This window comes from Penicillium antarcticum, assembly GCF_028974205.1.
Source record: "Penicillium antarcticum strain IBT 31339 chromosome Unknown utg000006l_segment0_segment0, whole genome shotgun sequence".
Classification (NCBI taxonomy): Eukaryota; Fungi; Ascomycota; class Eurotiomycetes; order Eurotiales; family Aspergillaceae; genus Penicillium; species Penicillium antarcticum.
This window is the reverse complement of record NW_026695304.1, coordinates 3,123,923-3,144,283: the sequence shown is the minus strand read 5'-3', so window position 1 is coordinate 3,144,283 and position 20,361 is coordinate 3,123,923. Positions and strand designations below refer to the sequence as shown.

General features: G+C 48.0%; 10 protein-coding genes across 10 annotated transcripts; 5 read left to right on the top strand and 5 right to left on the bottom strand.

The window, feature by feature from the left end:
* Positions 1-597: 597 nt before the first annotated feature.
* On the bottom strand, positions 598-2,093 carry N7508_007274 (glycoside hydrolase family 76 protein; the record flags this gene model as incomplete). Its single annotated transcript, XM_058465338.1, has 3 exons — positions 598-1,179; positions 1,244-1,935; positions 1,997-2,093. 3 exons carry the CDS (start codon positions 2,091-2,093, stop codon positions 598-600), a joined length of 1,371 nt encoding a protein of 456 aa, XP_058319191.1.
* Positions 2,094-5,176: 3,083 nt separating this feature from the next.
* N7508_007273 (uncharacterized protein) lies at positions 5,177-5,460 on the top strand (the record flags this gene model as incomplete). Its single annotated transcript, XM_058465337.1, has 2 exons — positions 5,177-5,244; positions 5,316-5,460. The coding sequence occupies 2 exons, from the start codon at positions 5,177-5,179 to the stop codon at positions 5,458-5,460; spliced, it is 213 nt and encodes a 70-aa protein (XP_058319190.1).
* An 11-nt stretch (positions 5,461-5,471) lies between these two features.
* N7508_007272 (uncharacterized protein) lies at positions 5,472-6,286 on the top strand (the record flags this gene model as incomplete). Its single annotated transcript, XM_058465336.1, has 2 exons — positions 5,472-5,531; positions 5,651-6,286. 2 exons carry the CDS (start codon positions 5,472-5,474, stop codon positions 6,284-6,286), a joined length of 696 nt encoding a protein of 231 aa, XP_058319189.1.
* Positions 6,287-7,461: 1,175 nt separating this feature from the next.
* N7508_007271 (uncharacterized protein) lies at positions 7,462-9,040 on the top strand (the record flags this gene model as incomplete). Its single annotated transcript, XM_058465335.1, has 5 exons — positions 7,462-7,619; positions 7,679-7,692; positions 7,749-8,153; positions 8,206-8,564; positions 8,615-9,040. 5 exons carry the CDS (start codon positions 7,462-7,464, stop codon positions 9,038-9,040), a joined length of 1,362 nt encoding a protein of 453 aa, XP_058319188.1.
* A 543-nt stretch (positions 9,041-9,583) lies between these two features.
* Positions 9,584-11,383, bottom strand: N7508_007270 (putative isoamyl alcohol oxidase; the record flags this gene model as incomplete). The annotated part of the gene is made up of 3 exons (XM_058465334.1): positions 9,584-10,829; positions 10,878-11,078; positions 11,127-11,383. 3 exons carry the CDS (start codon positions 11,381-11,383, stop codon positions 9,584-9,586), a joined length of 1,704 nt encoding a protein of 567 aa, XP_058319187.1.
* Positions 11,384-11,461: 78 nt separating this feature from the next.
* Positions 11,462-11,959, top strand: N7508_007269 (uncharacterized protein; the record flags this gene model as incomplete). The annotated part of the gene is made up of 1 exon (XM_058465333.1): positions 11,462-11,959. The coding sequence occupies one exon, from the start codon at positions 11,462-11,464 to the stop codon at positions 11,957-11,959; it is 498 nt and encodes a 165-aa protein (XP_058319186.1).
* Positions 11,960-12,463: 504 nt separating this feature from the next.
* N7508_007268 (uncharacterized protein) lies at positions 12,464-13,661 on the top strand (the record flags this gene model as incomplete). Its single annotated transcript, XM_058465332.1, has 3 exons — positions 12,464-12,607; positions 12,656-13,152; positions 13,199-13,661. The coding sequence occupies 3 exons, from the start codon at positions 12,464-12,466 to the stop codon at positions 13,659-13,661; spliced, it is 1,104 nt and encodes a 367-aa protein (XP_058319185.1).
* A 1,862-nt stretch (positions 13,662-15,523) lies between these two features.
* Positions 15,524-16,570, bottom strand: N7508_007267 (sterol desaturase family protein; the record flags this gene model as incomplete). Its single annotated transcript, XM_058465331.1, has 1 exon — positions 15,524-16,570. The coding sequence occupies one exon, from the start codon at positions 16,568-16,570 to the stop codon at positions 15,524-15,526; it is 1,047 nt and encodes a 348-aa protein (XP_058319184.1).
* A 626-nt stretch (positions 16,571-17,196) lies between these two features.
* Positions 17,197-18,400, bottom strand: N7508_007266 (biotin synthase; the record flags this gene model as incomplete). The annotated part of the gene is made up of 2 exons (XM_058465330.1): positions 17,197-18,150; positions 18,197-18,400. 2 exons carry the CDS (start codon positions 18,398-18,400, stop codon positions 17,197-17,199), a joined length of 1,158 nt encoding a protein of 385 aa, XP_058319183.1.
* A 484-nt stretch (positions 18,401-18,884) lies between these two features.
* On the bottom strand, positions 18,885-19,700 carry N7508_007265 (uncharacterized protein; the record flags this gene model as incomplete). The annotated part of the gene is made up of 1 exon (XM_058465329.1): positions 18,885-19,700. One exon carries the CDS (start codon positions 19,698-19,700, stop codon positions 18,885-18,887), a length of 816 nt encoding a protein of 271 aa, XP_058319182.1.
* Positions 19,701-20,361: the final 661 nt, after the last annotated feature.

The window sequence follows — 20,361 nt, the reverse complement described above, 5'->3', positions numbered from 1 at the left end:
TAGTGGCGTTTTCAAAGGCAGGCAAACTTTTATATTGGTATCGATTCAACGAGACAATACATGTACGGTCAATATGTATAGAGCAGCATAGCCTTAGCCAATGCAAGAGTACATTCATAAGATCCTTAAGCTTATCCATTCACTCTTGAGTACAAATGGGCGACGTACTCTAGAATCTCCCCTACATTCCAACCTTCTATTCGGCGAACCACAATCCTCTACACTACATTTAGTACCAATTAGGGTGCTCAGGTAACGATTAATATATAGCTAGTAGTTAGTAATGTCGTATGCGACTCTTTTATATCTTATGTTGAGAAAACTGAAGTCTTGGGCCTGGTTACTGAATCGGCCAACGTGACTTTGGCCTTCGTATGACCACGGATGAATTCTTTTTGGCGAGAAAGTCCCTTCATTGTCTAGATTTTTCGTACTACGTGATGACTAGTGCTTATTCTTTAACTTAACCTACCATGGCGCATTCCACTATCGTGACTAGCCCGCGATTCTTACGAAATATCATTGAACGCATTGAATTTCGCGGTATCTCAAGAGCTTAAATGTACATATACTTACAGTTTTCCCATTAAGTTGAATCTATTGGCCTTTAACCATCCAAGATACAGCCCCGACCCAGACTATAACAAATACCGCTGTCAATATCCCCGCGCCAACCTTGTCGCCTGTCTCGATAGGCTCAGGCCCCAAACTATCCTTGGTATTGGTACCTCCATGTGGGTTACTTTGGGATGTTCCACCGTTGTCGGTGTTGTAGGGACCCTCGGCCTTGAATGGAACCATGACAGCGTTAAGAACACCCAAAACAGACATCTGCTGCTCCAGACCTAAAGTTCCATCCCATTCTGCCTTCTTCGTCCAGCGAATTCCACAATGCTTTCCATCGCTTCCGCCAGAGCATTGTTGACCGGCAGCGACAGCGGAGCTCTTGAATTTTGCCATCATTTCTGCCGTGGTATTGGCCGGTACTATCTGTGACATGAATCCAAGCCAGGAAGTAAAATAGGCTTTGAATGTTTTCTGGTTTCGATCACACTTATTGATTGGCTCGCAGGTAATGTCAGATATGACTTGGTTTGAACCGGAATCGGGAAAAAATTGATCAGATGTCTTCATTAGTCCAGTCACGCCTTCTAGCCATTTGCTTTCGGTGCCATTGGTCTATAACTCCAGTCAGCTTGAATTTCCAGGTAATTAACTTGTTGGGGGAAGGTGGTAGACATACGTAGTTATACATATATCCCGCACCGGAGATATACGTAGCATAATTGTAAGTCCATTGATGATCACCGTGATCTTTACAATTTGCAGCGGTAGAAGTGGTATCGGCGATAACCCAAGTTTTTCTTAATAGCGGCGTAGACGCACTCCAATCCCAAATTTTCTCAGCCCACTCAGCATAGGTCGAGTTCTTGGTATATAGGGCGAGACGTGCTGAAAGCTGGAACAAGCCCCCATTGGAGATAGCATTCTTCAACCCATAGCCATTCTGGTAGGGCCATATCTGCCATCGCAAACCCCCACTGCAACTGCTCATGTCCCAGCGAGGAATCTGTCCATTGAAGACACCCTCGGCCAAAGAGACCCATGAGGGTTCATTTTCTCTTTCTGGAAAATTCACTTCAGCGGCAGTTATCGCCGCTAAGCCCCAAAATACCTGATCGTCATTACCAAGGTACTGGGAGTAGTTGCTGGGGAAAAAGTCGTCCTCGCCCTTTTGCCAATACATCCCTTCCTGGATAGCGTCGTTGAACTGGCTGTCGCCTGTCAGATACCAGTACTGGATGAGGGTCATAAACATCGAACCTCCCTCCCACCAGGTACCGTCCATTTTACCTGGAATGTCTTTCGAGTCGCGGTCATTGTAGAAATCTATCATGGCGGAGGCCACGGTCTTGGCAGCATCTTTGAGGGAGCCTGGCGGGGAGGTACGTGTAAGTCGTTTGAAGTGTTTGGGTAGCCTATGGAATGAACCTACTCTCGTCATCAGGGTTGACGTCAATAGCGAGGGCATTTTGAACGAGAAGACAGGTAAAAAGGGCAGTCAACCACCCTGAAAGGATCACAGGCCTCATTCGACGCGAGCGGACGGGCGATCGACATCGGAGAAAATACATGGGAGTGAGAGATGGAGAGCAGGATTTGTGAGCATTAAGAGCAACGCAGGAATATGAATGTACATTGCCTAGAACAAAAGGGCAATAATGCAATAAACCCTATAATGTAACGAATCATCACTGCGAAACAAGGCACTTGGCAGAGAGGCACCGTATGAGCGGGATTACAAAGAGAAAGGGACTCATCCATATTCCAAGACATTGGCACGACAAATTCTGCTGCCTGACTTGAGCACTGCCCAGTTTTAGGGCGCTTGGCATTGAGTTCTTTGCTTGCGGAACGAGATGCAGTAAATGCCAAGCGCGAATGGGCTTCCCTACCCCGCCCCCCTTCCCGGCGTACCCGGGGGCAGGCGGTTAGGAAACGAACTCCAAGTTTTCCTAGAGACATGATAAATCAGCCTGACCAAGGTAGTTGGTCAGGTCATTGCTTTTGCGGACTCAAAATCAGACAGGTGGAATTCCCTTCTTTTGCGCACAGAAATCCCTTGTTTCGCAACCTCTGTTTGAATACACCCTTGTAGTCACATATCACGAAAGATTTCCGATGCATTCAGGTTGGCAAGAAATATTGTCATTTCTCCTAGACAGGGGCCAACATGCCAAGTCCTTTCCGCCGCGCGGAATGTCACGGGCGTCAAAAGGGCTCTTGGCGCTACCGTGTCAATTTGAGGCGAGCTTATTTTTAGATGCGCCAAGTGCTGACACTGCCACACCCCTTTCCGGAATGTAATGTCTTCCGAGTAGATCTAAGGGGCTTTTCCAAATATGAAATCAATGCAATGTCTTGATGTCATATCAAGAGTGAATCCAGAGAGAACAAGTCTAGCTTGAATTTATTCTTTGTAACGTATTAAAGGACTATGGTTCATTAGAATTTTTTAATGAAATACTGCAGACTCTCGTGGTGACTAAGTCTGTAAGAAAGTAAGATACTTGACAATCAGGGCTTAGGGTCCAATGTCGTTATTTGGCGCACGAAGGCTCTCTCCCCAAATGCTTCGGGGTATATCCATCGTTTTTCTCTATGATCCCAAAACTCCAATAGAACAGTTTCATCTATGTGATTCTGTAAAGCACCACCACGAGCAGAACAGTGCTTCGCCATGAAAGTAGAATCCTCTGACTGGCAACTAGGTGGCGAAAGTCTGATCACTACAACGTGATAGATGGTTACGAATTGATCTTCAAATCAGTCATATACATCTCTTTTAACAAAGATTTACTGTCTAAGAGTAGCAAGAAGGCGCCTAAAGCAAAGATCAACCTCAACCTCAACCCATAGCGCAATCTTGTGCACAAATGTCGCAAAAGGGCAAAGTCACGGCGAGACGAAAGAAGTTCAAAGCATCGCCTGTAGATGTCTTCACACGTCAATAATGCGCCACGCATTGATTACCAGGAATCTGTTTGTCCGATTTCTTTTTTCATATTTGTCACAAGAAAAGTAGGTACTAAAGTATCCGGTGCATTATGTCAAAGAGAGCCATACACAGACTGGATAGCGTGCACATTCTAACAACCATATTAACATGTCCAGAATCTTCCAGTTCCTAGCTAGTCTAAAGTTGAAGTTGAAGGATATGGCGGTGTCAATTGAGCATCACATTACATATAACTATAAATACATGGCCTAATTAGATGAGCGGATACGAAAAAGAAGTATCCCTAACAAAACGAAGTAAAAATGCCTTATTAATAATACGTCCTTCAGTAGAGGGGATACTTTCGATACTATGCCTTTCGTTTCGTATCCTATTTGTTGCTCGCGAGAACCATTGTATAACGAAGACCAAAGGAAGGTGAGTGTTCTTGATTCAAGTTCACTTCTAGGAAACGTCGCCACTAGCAAACATGTATCACTGGCAACATTCAACATATAGGCTCTTCTTGCATCCTTCACCATAGGCAGACAAAAACTATAGCTGGTTTCTTTGTCACTAGTCCCCAAAAAGTCTCCATAAAGAAGTGGCGCATTCTTTCTGCGGTTTAAAGGAGGTAAATAGGATAATCAGTATGACATTGAACAAAAAGCCGTGTCAAGCACAGCTTCGCTTTGCTAAGCATAGTATAGATTCAGATCTAGCTGTCATTGAATCACTTTGGTAGTTGATGGTGCAATCGATCTCATCGAAACTGTATGGTACTCCGTATCCTCATCGTAATTTTCAATGATTTTCTATTGCAAGGTTGCAAGGAAAAGGCACCTTCCTGCTAAATGTTCTTTTTGGCACAGAACAAGGAGGTATATCTGCCACCATCGACCTCCACAAGCAGGAAATATCCGTACCAGACGACTTTTGAGGCTATCTCCCCTGAAGATGCATTGCTTATAAAGCCAACTTGATGATTGGTGGAGTCCGCACTAGGGACAAACATCTGCTGGTTCGAGAATGGTAGTGTGTTGGTATTGTTGCCTGAATTGGAACCGGTTGAATTGGGCGGGTTGCCTACCAGTGGACCAGAAGATCCAGCCAGGGTTTACTATCGCAAAGTCAAAATTAATTCAATGTGTTAATGTTCTCAGGAGCTCTCACAGGCAAGCTGGCCAACATTAGTTGCATTGTCTGGGGCTTTGTTGGCGATGATCACGTCGCCTATTTTATCATTATAAAATAGTTCAGTTCCAGTGGTTTATGTACGGCTGTGTTATACTAGCCATCGCCATAGTATAATGGAAGTCCTGCGGTGTTTTCATCATAAGCATACAAACTGTAGGTTTCCGAGTTGCGATTGTCGATCACGACGGCAGCCATAGCGGAGCCTGAGGGCGAGACGATTGCGACCTAGGGACTTTGACCATATCATGATTCTGTCGTGAAGTAAAAACCAATCGTAACAAAAGTGTGATGAGAAGGTCGATGTGAAAAAGAACCGAAAGTAGTGGAGTAGGCCGAAATACTATTCTATCTGTTAAACAGTGGTGCTATTTGGATCAGTTTTTGCTGTCGCGTTCAGTCTTTCTACATTGAACCCACATTCTAGGCACGATCCTGCTTCTTTTGCTGGCCTGTGGGCCTTCAATTTTTGTTCTCCGAACCATGTCCACCAAGGCAGCCTTGCACGCCCCGCGGACACCCTTGGATAGCATATTAATAGGCGCATTTATGTACAATTAGTGACCTAGTCTGGTTGGGGTTCTCACAGATGAGACGTTGTCCCCATAAGATGTTTTCCCAGGACGAAGATGCTACCCAATGTCCTCGGTACTGATGGCACTGTGAATCAGACTGGGACTCGCTTCAATGCCTCGTTCACGGAAGAAAGCTTTTACCGACTGCGGCTGGTGAATGTGCCTGTGATACGCACTTCAAATTCTCTATAACCAGCACAACCATGACACTCATTGCCAATGACCTTGTACCAATCCAGTCATACAAGACGAACGTTTTGAACGTAATTATGGGTGAGACTCATGTATACATTGCTCTTTTTTCTATACCAATGACAGATTAAGTCAACGATACGATGTCATTGTGAAAGGCGATCAAGTGTTAGTTGCCAAAAGCTTCTAGCTGACTGCGATTCCCCAGAATGCCTGCTCGGAGAATGCGAACCCAACCAACGCCATGGGAATCATATACTATGGTGACTCGCCTTTAACACCTACCACCACTGGCTGCAGCTATATCAACAGCTTTGTTGATGAGAACATGTCGAATTTAACCCCGATTGTCTCCGAAACCGTGTTTGATCTTTTCTATAACAATTCCGAGCCAGTGTCGCTAGGTAAGAATGGAGATAGTCTGTACCGGTGGAAGCTTAATTCAACATCGATACATATTGATCGGACGGACCCAATGCTTTTGGAGGTCTATCGGGGTCACCACAGCTGGGCAAATGCTAGTGGTGTTGTTGAGCTCTCCCGCAAGAATGTGTGGATCTATGTTGTCATCGAAACATCGATGTCGGTCCCGCATCCAATTCATCTTCATGGCCACGATTTCGTGGTGCTCGCTCGCGGAAGTGGGACTTATACTGGGAACGTCACTACACCTGCCACTCCGCCGAGTCATGACACGGCTATGCTGCCTGAGAATGGATACTGGGTCATTGCACTCAAAACCGACAATCTGGGTGCTTGGCTGATGCCTTGTCATATTGGATGGCACACTGGAAGGGGCAATCCAGCTTGTGGAACAATACAATGAGATCAAGTCACTGATTGACTCGTATAATCTCCAAGCTAACTGCAAAGCGTGGGGTGCATTCAAGAATGAACTCATCGTGGAAGAAGATGGCTCGGGGATTTGGACTCTAATTACGTTCTGTTTTCTCGTATCCTGGGGTCATCCGGGGAAGATTTGGAGAAACTGGAGAGTTGAGGGCCAAAATATGGAGTAATTTTTCATGATGAGTTATGCCGAAGTAGACAAAGTGTGACCTAATTACCGTGATTGAATTTGCGAGAAGATTGCCGTAATTGAAGGGATTTGGGCCTCTCCAAACATCATAGATTCCAGTGGGGCTTTCCCCAGTAATCTAGTTTCTATGACACAAGTCATCCACCGTCTGTCCCTCGCACTGACCCCTGAGTTTTTCTTCTGGTCCCTGCAACCCGACACCCGGGGCTGTCACAAAAGCCGAGTTCCTGAACCAGAGAACGGCCAAGGCCGTTTGGCGCTTCTAGGCGGCCTTAGTTGCAATGCTTGACTAAAAGTTTTTTTTCTGTGGCGAAAGGACGCTTCAAGCCGAAGCAGCCCACGTTTGGTTACTATGCTTCTAGAAGGCTTCTGTGCCACCCGAGCTCAAATGAAGTCATGAAATTTGCCATCGGCTTCAATACATAGTACATGTGCATGCTATCTGTGAATCTCCAGTGGTTGCATATATGTCAATTTTAGATCAAGAAATCTGAACGCACCTGATCATCCTATATAAGCTTGGCGTTTAGTAACAACTTGAAGAGTCTGCTTTCGGCATTGGCCCGGTGTCAAATTTAATGCGGCTATTCGCGGCCCATGCGAGAGAGCCGATTCTTGTTAGATAATAAGACTCTCATGCCGACGCCCTGGTTGGCTGTCGAACTACAAAAGTGGGCTTAGTGCAACCTCTTCCGCGCCCAGGAGCTCCACCGAGGCTTAACTGCTTCGATACTCCGACATCAAAGCAAAAACCCTAAGCATAGAACACAATGCAATAGAAATACAATTACTCCAGGAGCCCTGGCCCCCAGAATTCGGGGCAACTTCCCCGGGGTGTCACGTTGAGCTCCACCTTCCTCAAGAATTTTCTACACATACAAGACCTGTTTCTTCTCTTTCTCTTCTTCTTCGTATAATTTTGATTTCTATCCCTTCCCCATCCTTACTTCTGCTTTAACATTATGATTGTGAATGGAGTAACTCCGCATCATGACCCAACTGACTCTGAGTCAGGATGGAAGGAAAAGAACATGGAAGAGGACCAGGTTTCTCCTCAATACCAGGATGCCTTTGGTAACGAGGAAGGTGCAGAGGTCAAATATAAGACCATGAAGTGGTGGTAAGTGGCGCATTGGGGATGACCATATAACAATACGCATGCTAATTATACGCTTCTAGGCAAACCGGAATGTGTAAGTGCTGATCAACTGCGCAAAACTCACTTCGAACGACCTCTGACCCCATCTAGTTATGATTGCCGAATCTGTCTCTCTCGGTGTTTTATCCCTGCCAAAGACTCTCGCCGAGCTGGGTCTCGCTCCTGCTCTTGTCCTCATTATTGGACTGGGCATTCTCGCGACTTATACCGGTTACACGATCCATCAATTCCGCGCCCGATATCCCCATATTCAGAACTTGGCCGACGCTGGTGAGGTCTTGTTTGGTGCTTTTGGACGTGAGCTATTTGGTCTGGGCCAACTCCTTTTCTCGATTTTTATCATGGGTAGTCACATTTTGACTTTCAGTGTCATGATGAACACTGTTACCGAACACGGTACCTGCACCATGGTTTTTACGACTGTTGGATTCGTGATCTGTTTCGTGTGTTCTCTACCACGGACTATGAAGAATATGACTTATATCTCGTGCATGTGTATGTGGATTCGACCCGTGGAACATGGAATGCGTGCTAATTATGTCTTTAGCGTTCGTCAGTATTTTGACTGCCGTGTTGATCACTATGATTGGAGTCGGCGTTCAGAACAAGGGCGGAGTTGACCTCAAAGCCACCATTGACACTGATTTATTCCGCGCTTTCAGCGCAGTCACCAACATTGTCTTTGCCTACTGCGCTCATGTCGCTTTCTTCGGTCTCCTTGCGGAGATGGAGGAGCCCAGAGATTTCCCTAAGGCTCTTGTTATGCTACAGACATTTGAGATCGTCTTTTACACCGTGGCTGCGATTGTCATCTATTACTATGTTGGCCAGGATGTCGCATCTCCTGCCCTGACATCTGCCGGTCCCGTGTTGAAGAAGGTTGCTTACGGAATTGCCATCCCAACCGTAAGCTGTCTCTCTTACCTCAGTTGACGTTGACGTACTGACAATTCTAGATTATTGGCGCTGGTGTCGTGAACGGCCACATCGGTCTCAAGTATATCTATGTCCGCCTCTTCCGTGGAACCGACCGCATGCACAAGCGTGATTTGACGGCTGTCGGATCCTGGGTTGCCATCGCACTCGCCTGCTGGGTTATCGCTTGGATCATTGCGGACGCTATTCCCGTCTTCAGCGACCTCCTTTCTTTGATCAGCTCTCTGTTTGCTAGTTGGTTCAGTTACGGTCTTGGTGGTGTTTACTGGCTGCACATCAACAAGGGAAAATGGTTCTCTTCGCCTAGGAAGATTTTCCTTACTGTGGTCAATGTTCTCATCATTCTGATTGGTGGCTGCATGTGTGGTCTTGGTCTCTATGTTTCTGGCAAGGCTATCCATGACGATGCTTCCAGCAACAGCTTCTCTTGCGCTAGCAACGCTTAATCGACTTGCTTCTATTAAATGTCACGGTGTACAGTGGGTTATCTGCACCATATATTGGGTTTCATGGGTTTATAGATATTAGCATTGTTTAAGCATCTTTCAGCATAACTTTACTTTCATGATTTTACTTTATGTCTTAGTTGAAAATAATACTGCATGAGTATCTGAAAATAGAACACAGAACGAGAAGCGAAGTAAGCGAAATGCATAATTTTGCATATCCACACACAGAGATGTATGAATGTTTGGACTTGCCTTTTGACAGCCTTTTAGCCGTGGATATATTGACCTGTACCTTGCTAAACCTAATAGGGAAAGTGTTATTTGAGCTTAGCGATGGCTCTTAGCTTCCCCATCGGTAAATTCCCGGGGACAGTGGAGCAGAGAAGTCTAGGCAGTCTAGATGTCCATTTTGGTAGTGACTGAATTGAAAGAAATTCATTATCAAAAACATATCTAATTACTATATGGAGTATCTATACATAAATATCTAAACCACTTTAACACTTTTGACGTGGCATATCGCATCATAATCATGCTTGCCTAAGCGCGGCACATACGACCAGACTCGGCAACATTCCAGGCATCACTGCCAACAGCCTTCAGGGCATAGAAGAACGAGGTTGGATCCCACTTGCGCTTGATAGACAGCAGGGGCGAGTAGGTGCTACCAAAGAAAGTCTCCTTCCAGTTCAACTGGCGGAAGTTGCCCTCATTCTGGTAACAGCCGCTGTTGGGAGTGACAGCCTCAAGCTGGGGAACGTACTCGTTGGTGATCTTGTACTGGTCGGCGACCATTTCGGACCATGGGGCAGTCTCGTTCCAGCCAGTGCCGATCTGCATGGTGACCGCAGCGTTGCGGAGAGCGGGTGCGACGGCGTTGTTGATGTTGCCTGTGGAGGCAGTCACATTCATGCCAACACCAACGGCGATAACGCCGCTCTGGGTGATGTTGCGGAGTGCGGCACCCATTCCGTTGGAGTTCTCCTCCAGGGTCTTACGGGGAATCAGACGACCGCCGTATTGGTAGGTGGCGACGGCCAGGTTGCCCCAAGGGAGGGGACCCATGTAGTTGTTGTAGTGGTCGTGGTAGGAGTCGAACTGAGTGTAGGTGGCGGCATACTTGATGTCCAGCTCGGTCAGGGCCGAGAGGAAGGGCTTCAGGAGAGCCTTAACATCATCGGAGGTCTGATTGTAGGCGGTGATGGGGGCAATCTTGAAGAAGCTAGCAGCCATCTGGTAAATGACGGTGACACCCTGGTCAAGCATGGCCGGGAGGAGAGCGTGGAACTGGGAGATAGCCTCATAGAAGACATCGGTGGAAATGTTGGTTGAAGCAAACGCAACCTCAGCACCGGAGATGATGGCATCGGGGTGAGCCTTGACAACCATGGACATGACAACACCGTAGTTGCCGGCACCTCCACCGCTGATAGCCCAAAAGAGATCGAAGTTCTCGGAGCGCGAGGCCTTGACGAGGGTTCCATGAGCGGTGACAACCTCATATTCGAGGGTGTTGTCAGCGCCGAGGCCGAACTGGGTGCTGAGGGCGGAGTGACCACCACCCTGAGTATAGCCTCCAGCGAGACCGACCGTGGGGCACTCGCCAGTAACGACGACGAGACCCTTGGAGTGGGCAGCGTCGAGGATCTGGTAGCCGACAACTCCAGCACCGACCTTGAACGCGGGGCCCTGGTAGTCCGAGTCCGACCAGTCCTGGTATTCGATGTCATTCAGGTTATGGGTCCAGACAGACAAGGCACCAGCACCGGTGGAGCGACCGAGGTAACTATACCATGTTAGTTGTGTTGGAGCATAGAAGGATGCGAAGACTTACTCATGGCCGGTGTTCTTGATCACAAAGCGGATGTTGTTCTCACGGGCAAAGTTGACAGCGGCAATGACCTCATCGCTGGAGGAGACATTCACAGAGTAACTGGCAAAGTTGCCAAGAGTGCAAGGCTTAGACTTGGCAGAGAAAGGATCACAGGTCTGGTTGGCAAAGTACGTCTGCATGATCGATGAAGACGAGTTCAGGCTGGTGGCGATTAGCTTTGGTTAACGTATTCAAGGGCAATGAACATACTGAGGCTGCGGCTCATACCACTCAGCCTGCAGGGCAGCACAGGCAGCGGCATCATAGTTGGGAGCATGGCAAGGAGTACCAATGGGCACGGTCGCAATCAAGCGACCGCCAACGGTGCTGTTCAGCGAAGCCCAAGCGGAAGGGGCAGGCCAGCAGCTGTCGCTGGGCAGGCAGTGGCAGTCAGCATCGCGAGCCACATGGCAAACACCAGCAATCGCTGGGACAGCGAGAAGAGAGGTCAATGTCCAGGCCTTCATGGTGGTGGAGATGAAGAAAGGGATAAGGTTGAAGAATGGAGAGGAGTTTGCCGATCACCACGTTACTTATACCAGACAATGTTCAGTCTCGGATTCCCATGGTCAATGCAAAGATTCTGGAATCATATGAGTTACTCGGAGGTGTTCCCCAGTGCGTCTAGTCTGTATATTGACGGTGGAGTTGGAATTTCACCGGGGTTCCACCGCGATGAACCGATTGTGAAAGATCTCGGGAATTGGGGTTTGGGGGAGATCTACAGAATACACATTGTTCACTCTGCGGCAGATGTGATCTACAGTAGCCGAAGAGGCTGGGCTTCCATGGATAATTGTCCCATCCACATCTACCGGAACATGAGGATGTTGAGATTGCCTCCCAGCAACAAGTTTAAGCCTCGGACTCCCACGGCTCTCACAGACATGGCGCGGGCATTAGATCGAATTGTCTCAGCACAGAGACACTGGATCCTTCAATCATATTACAAGTTACATATGAAAGTGGGCCTCAACGCCACCAACTACGCCGCGCCGGACAGCCAGCCGGGAGTCAGCCCTAACTCAGGCGTCGCCCGTTAGGGCTTCTCTCCTTAATCAACGAGACTTTGGTGGCTTGACTTGTCTCAAATTTTGGGGGTTAAAATTTTCTAGCGGCTGCAGACTTGAGTACCGGTGTTTCTAGATTAATTCAGATTAATCCATCTCATTTTAATAGATTAAGTGGAGACGACGCATCCGGCGTAGAACCTGTTCTGTTATACGGACGACTCAAAGCTGAATCTATCAGAGTTTGCCGATCTCAAAGACCTCACAGGCCAATACTTAGTCTATCCACCGGCATTTTTTTGGGCCAGGAGATGAGCTGACTCTATTGGCTCTCTCCACGTCTTTTCCATTCCCTTTTCTCGGTCTATCCGGGGTTTCTGACCAACTCGAACCTTGGGTTTTCGCTCAACTCCAAATTGGACTTTCTTTTCCGGCATACCTGCAGCACATGGGGTTCCTAGGCGTTACCCCCTGCTTTATTAAAGGATTGGGATTGTCTCAACAATGATCTTCAATTAATTCTTGTATCTCCACAACATGTCGAAGGATCTTGGCCCAGCCCTGGAGAAGGGGATCTGGGCCGCGGTGATCATCGCCGCGGTGATCGTCTTTTTACGAGTCTTTGCTAAGATTAAAATCAAACGGTTTGGCTTCGACGATGCCTTGATGATCCTCGCCGAGGTACTATTTTTTCCTCTGGCTATTTTGTGTCTTTGCTAACGTGTCTAGCTTTTGGCGATCGCTTCAACCGTCTTCTTGACATTGTGCGTGAGACATGGCTTTGGCAAGGATCTCACAACCCTCCCTCGGATTGATCAGGAATTGGTCTTGAAATACATTGCCATCCAGGTCCCGATCGTCACCTTCAGTACTACCTTCGCTCGCTCCGCATTCATTCTCTACATTCTACCTCTCCTCGGTACAAACAAGATATACAAGGGCTTGCTATGGGCATTTATGATCATTCAGCTTGCGGGCAATATCACCTCCGCTGTACTTCCCTTGAGTATCTGTCGCAATGTCGCTGCTCTATGGGATCCAGCTGTCGCTCTTTCAACCACTTGCGGTGATTCAAACGCTATCATCAAGTTCGCCTACTTTTCCAACACATTCAACTCGGCCACCGATCTGTTCTTGGCCGTCTTTCCGGCTCTTGTGTTCTGGAATCTTAATTTGAAGCTCCGGATCAAGGTCAGTCTGATCGTTCTGCTCAGTCTGGGTATTGTGTAAGTGTTTTCTCCTCCGGGCATTGGCGAGGTACTAACGGATCAGTGCAATGATCGCATCTATCATCAAGACAACCAAACTCGACTCGATTCCCAGTATAACAAATATCGGTGCTAGCGGTGGCATTGAGCTCATCCGCTGGGGGTACATCGAAAACACAATCATTATTATCACTTCCTCTATCCCTTGCATCCGACCCTTGATCATCTCCTCTGTTCGCAAGATCTCCAGCGGCAAGTTCTCGCGCTCCTACGAACTCAGCGGTCCTTTCACCGGTCGCAAAACGAACCCAAACGAAACCAACCAGTCGCGACGCACACGCAAGTTCAAGCCTGATCTGGAGAATGGGAGTGTGGATCACATTTTACACCAAAGCGCGCATACCAGCACCAGCGTCGGCGGCCATCCGGACTCTCCTACTTTTGACGGTACTGGAATTACGAAGCAGGTCGAGATTTCTGTTTTCTCCGACGAGGAGCAGCTGCCTCAGTCTGTGAGGCAGCTTTGAGGTTGTTGATCGGGTGTTTCCTTCTACATAGAATTATTTCTAGACTTGTCACTTAGTGTACGCCGTCACGAATCTATACCCACCTATCAATAATTATTGGACTTTACCTAGTTAGGCAGGACAATACTATGTTTCTGCACTAAATACACGCTAAATCGATCGTTGGTTCAGTCGGGATTTGGCTTACCGATGTTGACTAGCGTACGTAGGTGGGGTTGAGACCAAGCCAATCACTATTGTCAATAACCCGATAGTGAACGTTGACTGGACCATGCAGACGGAATAAAAACACCTAGGCCACGCGACTGCCCTACATTAGCTCAACGCTTAGCAATATATGTGCATTATAACCGAGATTGTGTGGGAACCCGGCATTGCCGGAGAAAATCTCGGCGACTGTTTGACACTAGAGCCTGATTGAGCTTGTGGTCACTCAAAGCTCAGGCCAAGAAAGTACCCACAAGATGTCAGCACTATTGATGTTGACACAAGCCCCGGATATACTTGCCAGGTCAACGCTCGGCGAACTAGCGGGGCCAGGCATCTTGACAACGACTTCCGTGTACAATATCGATAGTCAAAGTCTAGCACAAACTCAAAGATCTGAAACAGTCATTGTTTAGGTCTGCATGAAGTTCCAAAATTTGGAAGCAGACCGAGCGTCCGGGACGCCCAAATCGATAGTCAAGGTGGCAAGTACCCACTACAGAGCTATACAGACAGATAACCTTGGCTCAGTTCTATGTCTGGTCGGATTTTCCGGTCACTTGGCGGGCTTCATCCTTCTTTGGATAATCTTCCGGAATGGATCTTGAAGTATTTGTCATTTATATGCTCAACCGATCGAATTTAGCTGTAGACATGCGCTTTGAACGCCAATCAAGGTTTATTTGTAAAGAAACTTCAGGCACAGCGTCTTCCGTGAAGCCTCGTTTTATTGATACTCGACCGACTCTATCCGGCCTACCGACCGAAACCTTGATGTAAGCCCCATATTTAGCATCTATGGCGTCTCCTAAATGGCTTCCAAAGGAAAAAGCGTAAACGGAAGTACAACGAAATCGTTTCCTGCAGAAAGGCACTAGAGATGTTGCAAGTTTGTCCTTTTTCACATCCCTGCCGAGAATTCAACCTGTATATTCCGTAAGTTATGTGCACCTGTCCAACATGAAATCTGTTGGTTTATGCAAAGAAGTATTCAGAATGAAGAAAAGTGTATTAATTGTTGTGTACCTTCTAGGAAGGTGATAGAATCTCCAGGAGGCTGGAGATTAACAAGATTTGCCAATATCGAATCTACATTGAAGATCGCTTAGACTCTTGCTATTAAATTTTGTGCTTCGCAGGTGTCAGATTTTAGTCAGTAGAACATATTGCACGAAGAGATAATGATGTCGGTTTGGAAATGCTCTGACTACCTATGATGTTTACATTTTCTCTCAGGAGAAATAAACACAGGCTCAATCAGACATCCATATAAGTATTGAGTAGATATAGCTCGAATTATGCAAGTGGTTTAGATATGAGAGATGACACCTGGTAGTTTGGTAATGCATGATACTTGTACGCATTCCTCTGATGGACGATATATATGTCAGGTGTGGTATGTCAGTTTGATATAACAAACCTTGAGTCAGGTCAGACCTATGACCAACACGTGCGCCTAATATGGAAAGGCCGGGTAAACCAAACCACTCGTGTACACCCTACTCAATCCCCAAGGGTAGACTAACACAATCTAGACGAGTAGCAAAGTAGCAATATAATATATGTTGACATCATTCATAAGATTGAGCTATGTACAAGTGACTCGCAATCACCGCCTCTTTTTCCACGTCTAGACGAATGTAAACCCGATAGCCTCAGAAAAGAGGCATCTTAGCCGTGTTCTCGTAGTCGACATTATCGGCCGCAGATTCAATACGCTCGGTACAAGTACCAAAAATGCGATCCCACAGCCTAGTCTGCTTACCGTAATTGTGGCTCTTACGCCACCCCTTACGGTGATGCAGATCATGGTCCTCAATAACAATCTCCGAGTCAAACATCTGAAGTAGCCAGCTCAGTGTCGAAGGTACAGTGAGATGCATACGCAGTCCACTATGCCCGAAGACTTCAGCAAAGGCAACGTACTCGTGACAGATCCACCACTCATAGAAGCCCATCGGCAGACCCATAAGTTTAAGACTAAAATAGGTCATCATCGGGACGCCGACCATATCGAAGAATTCTTGTTCATGGTCGGCGTAGGCGGCTAGTAGGGGGTTAGGGTGTTTGGTCAGGTGATGCGTGCGGTGGAACTTCCAGAGGAAGCTCACATCGTGCATCAAGCGGTGGTACCAGTAGAACCAGAAGTCAAGAACAATGCCGTATAGACCAATTTCGAGCGGAAGCCACGCCCACGACATCTCCGAGGGGCGTTGGCTGGCATTGTAGGAAAGGAAGACCGAGAGGATAAGGCGAGACCCGGTGGTTTTGTAGAGCGATGTGACTACTTTGGCCACGCCTACGTCGGGCACGCCATCTCGTTCATGCTTGTCCCCGTCAAGGAAACCATATTTGTGGCCTAGACGACGGAGAATGTGCACCTGGTAGATGACAGTGGCGTTGAAGGCGAAGAAGTAAAAGTTGAAGGCGGTGATTGGTCCGATAGTACGGCCAGTGTAGGCCATATATGTTTCGTGGAGGAGGAGTGGAAGTGCAGAGTAGAAGAGTACCCAGCGTTGTAGAGACCACTGAGGCATAAACGGGACTTTCTCGTCTTTGCTGTGCACGGGCACTTCCTTGTTGAGGTCTTGAGGATGGGCGTTGAGCAGATCCAGCAGCCAGTGGTTTATGTTCCACTCACTGCGAGGCGCAGTTCGCCATGTCGATTTCATCGAATCTTTGGACATCGATTTAGAATCCATGGTGGGCATTTTAGGTGGATTTGCGGCCACTCCTGGTGGCGTGGATCTGGTTTATATCATTTTGCACAGACACGACCCATGTGAATAGAGCCATGATGCGGGATCTACCTGTGGATCAATTTACCCCAACAAAACCTACACATCAAATGAACAGGAGATCGTGGACGGTGCCAAATAGGCGGCGATCGGCGGCTGCCACATGTGAAGTTCTCCGCAGAGAGGCCTCGGAGTCGGCTAATCCCTCGAGGACATCTGAATGGCCATTTTGGAGCCTGTTCAGACTAAAGAGGGAACCAGTGCGATCCGCTGTGGTAAAATTGATGTCCAATAATGATGGCAAGATGGCCTGATGGAGGTTGAAATCACAGCGTGCGTCCGGCTGGGCCTCGGCAGTAGCCCATTTGACAGTGGAGCGCCGATCAACAGTTGGCGTCACAGAAAATGGAACATTCGATGAATATCCCGGGGTAAACAGGGGAAGATGAGAGGAAGGAAGTGTTCCTGCATGTTTTGCCCCGGTCACGTGGAGGAATATCTTCCAAGAACCACTGCCTCTACTCGTGCGTCTACATCTACACAGTCCACTCTTCTCAACGATTCAACATGTTTCTTAAGCTCATCTAGATCTAAGGGATAGCTACGACCGGCGCAGCAGCCTCGGGTTCCGTTTCTGCCGTTACAGGGTCGACTCTCAGCTTGGCCCTCTCGAAGCTCTTCATGGGGTAGTATCCCCACTTCTTGAACATGACACTGTCCTCATCCCAGCCGTTACAGTCGGTGGTCAGCATCTTTTCACCGGTGAAAACGGCATTTGCACCGGCCTGGAAACATGCGATCTGCTGCTCCTCGGTGAGAGCGATGCGACCGGCAGCCAGACGAACGATAGTGGCGGGCATCACAATACGGGCGGTTGCAACAGTTCGGAGCAGACGGTCGAAAGGAATCATCTTGCGGTCGCCGAGAGGCGTTCCAGGGATAGGGACAAGCGCGTTGACGGGGAAGGATTCGGGGTGTGCGGGCAAGCTGGAGACGGTGTGTAGGAGACCAATGCGGTCGGAGTCAGCCTCACCTAGGCCGAGGATACCACCGGAGCAGACGTTGATACCGGCATCACGGACGTGCGAAAGTGTTTTTAGGCGCTCGTCGTAAGAGCGGGTGGTGATGACGGATGGGTAGAATTCACGCGAGGTGTCGAGGTTGTGGTTGTACGCGGTGAGGCCAGCCTCCTTCAACTCCTTGGCCTGATGCTCGTCGATCATGCCCAGGGTGACGCACACTTCCATGTTCATGTCCCGGATGCCGGTGATCATCTGCTTCACGTTCTTGAGACTGGTCTTGCGGCCGCGCATGTCTCGCCAGGCAGCACCCATACAGAAACGGGTACTGCCATTGGCCTTGGCGTTACGGGCCTTGGTCAATACCTCGTCCACGGGGCTCATCTTGGTGGCCTTGAGGCCGGTGTTATGCCGCGAGGATTGGGCACAGTAGGAGCAGTCCTCACTGCAGCCACCGGTCTTGATGTTCATCAGAGTGCACATCTGAATGGCGGAGGGGTCATGGAAGCGACGGTGAACGGCAGCCTACAGTGGTCAGTTGATCCTCCAACCATTGCTCCAATTGACTTACGGCCGCGTATGTGAGTTGGTTCAACGGGGTCTCATAGATCTGCTTGACTTCATCTCGAGTCCAAGTGGTACGTGGGGCGGTTGCTCCCGTTGCATCAGTCAAGGTGAGAGGGATCTGAGTCTGACTGGACAACACGCTGGACCCCTGCACAGTCCCGTAGGACCGCAGGAAGGACCGAGGCAATGAACGGAGAGGGAGAGACATTGTGTGGTGGTTGAAGAAGAAGAGAAAGTGAGTATATATGAGGGGTAGAGTGATTCACACGGTGACACTGTGGGGAAAGGATCACCTAGACTCAACTTTCACTTCACACCGGGCGATGTAGGGTGTTGGGAAGCCCAACATGCTTCAACTGGTTTCCCGAGGCTAACCGGGATGTTTCTGGTATTCCGTCTCCTATACTTCCCTTTCCTATACTTCTTTTCCTTCCCTTTCCCTTCCTATACTTCCCATGCCTTATGTTTCCCACTATGTTTCCCTTCTACCATTTCTGTTTGCGTCATGACTCCACTACATCTGATCCCACCAATCACATTGTACATATTAGCCAATCTGGGCGATCGGACCAAAGGATAAAGTGGGAAGAGAAAAAAAAAGAGATCAACAAGTTCCTCAACATTAACTGCTAACTCCATAACTCCATAACTCCATAACTTTATATATATCATCAAACATAAACTAATCATCACTATGCATATGCTCTGAGTGCGAGCAAACTTACTTGGACAATTCCCACCAATAGCAGGGGCAGGAATTTCGCCAAAATCCCTAATTCCAATTTCAAATAGACCATTGAGCCATTCGCACTCTTCTGGCTTGAGTGTGATTTGCCAATTTGAACGCGAAGTCCACAAATGGTGCCAAAGTGCATCAACAGCCCAAATAGACAGGAGGACAAGGGGTTAGGCGAGTACACCGTCGAAGTCTCTGAAAGCTGATGTGGAGCATGAGACCTGGAAGTATTCGATGTTGATATCTCTTCAATTGACTCATTCGTGGACACATTGCCTGACTGATCGGCCTCTATGCTCCGGTATCGCTCCGCCGAGACATCTTCTCGGATTTCGATGTCTGGGCTGCTTATCATAATCTCCTCTGACTCGACAGGATCACCAATGACGTATAGAGGGATGTGATCACTCTGCAAGGCGCGAGGCGCTTGGTCCAAGGGGTGTGGGGGATTTCTGCAGGCATTTCGGTTGTTGGGATCATTTCTGAACTCGAGAATCCTCCAACTCCATTCCTTCATTTTCGATTCGCGCTCCTCTTGATGAACGCTATGAATGAGCAGCTCACAGAGCTCCTCCGTATGACACCCGACCGCCTGATCATCTAGATCCGTACACGACATGCATTCGCGCAGAAGGTACCAGGCTTTTTCTTGTTTTCTTTCGGCAACCACACGGCTACACTGGTCTTTGCCACCAGACTTTTTGGTTCTGGCTAGGCAGTGTTGCTTGCCATTTCCAGGAGGGACAATCTGAAGATCGAGGATTGCCTCCATGGTGTAGATCGCTGCACAGGGCATGGTCAGGAAACAACGGCCAAGAGTAAACAAAACAAAAAATTACGGTGTTGTTTGTTTGTAGTGTGGCTTTCTCCTGCCTTATAATACTTGAACTCACCAGGCATCAGCTATTTCCAAATAAGCGCCTGCGCCACAGCAATATGCATCGCCACAGGCAGCAGTTGTCAGAGTAGTGTCTTTGGGGGGAGGGGGGGGGGGGGGGGGGGCAGGAATTGAACCCTTGTCTAGTGAGAACACGGCGCTAAAAATACGATATTAGAGACTATCCAGGCAGACACAAGACAGACAGAGACTCGTCTGAATTATTGAGTCGTAGAATTGATGACAGTCCAACTGTCTGGATTTGTTTTCTGCTCGGTTGAAGTGGTTCCATTCTATCCCCCCGCAACTCACACCTTGATTCAAATTATACAAAAGTTACATCCCTCGAATTATATGAGCAATTGATAGCCATAAACCACTCTTCATACTAACGTAACCCCCTTGGTATGTCTCACGCTGAGGTTGAGATAACAATGTCCGAGCGAATACCCAATAGGAACAACAGGACGCAATGAGTTATGAGATTGGATTTACCATCCCTATCCCATTCCTAGTGGCAGCTCGACATTACGAGATCAAGATCATTTCGGACCAC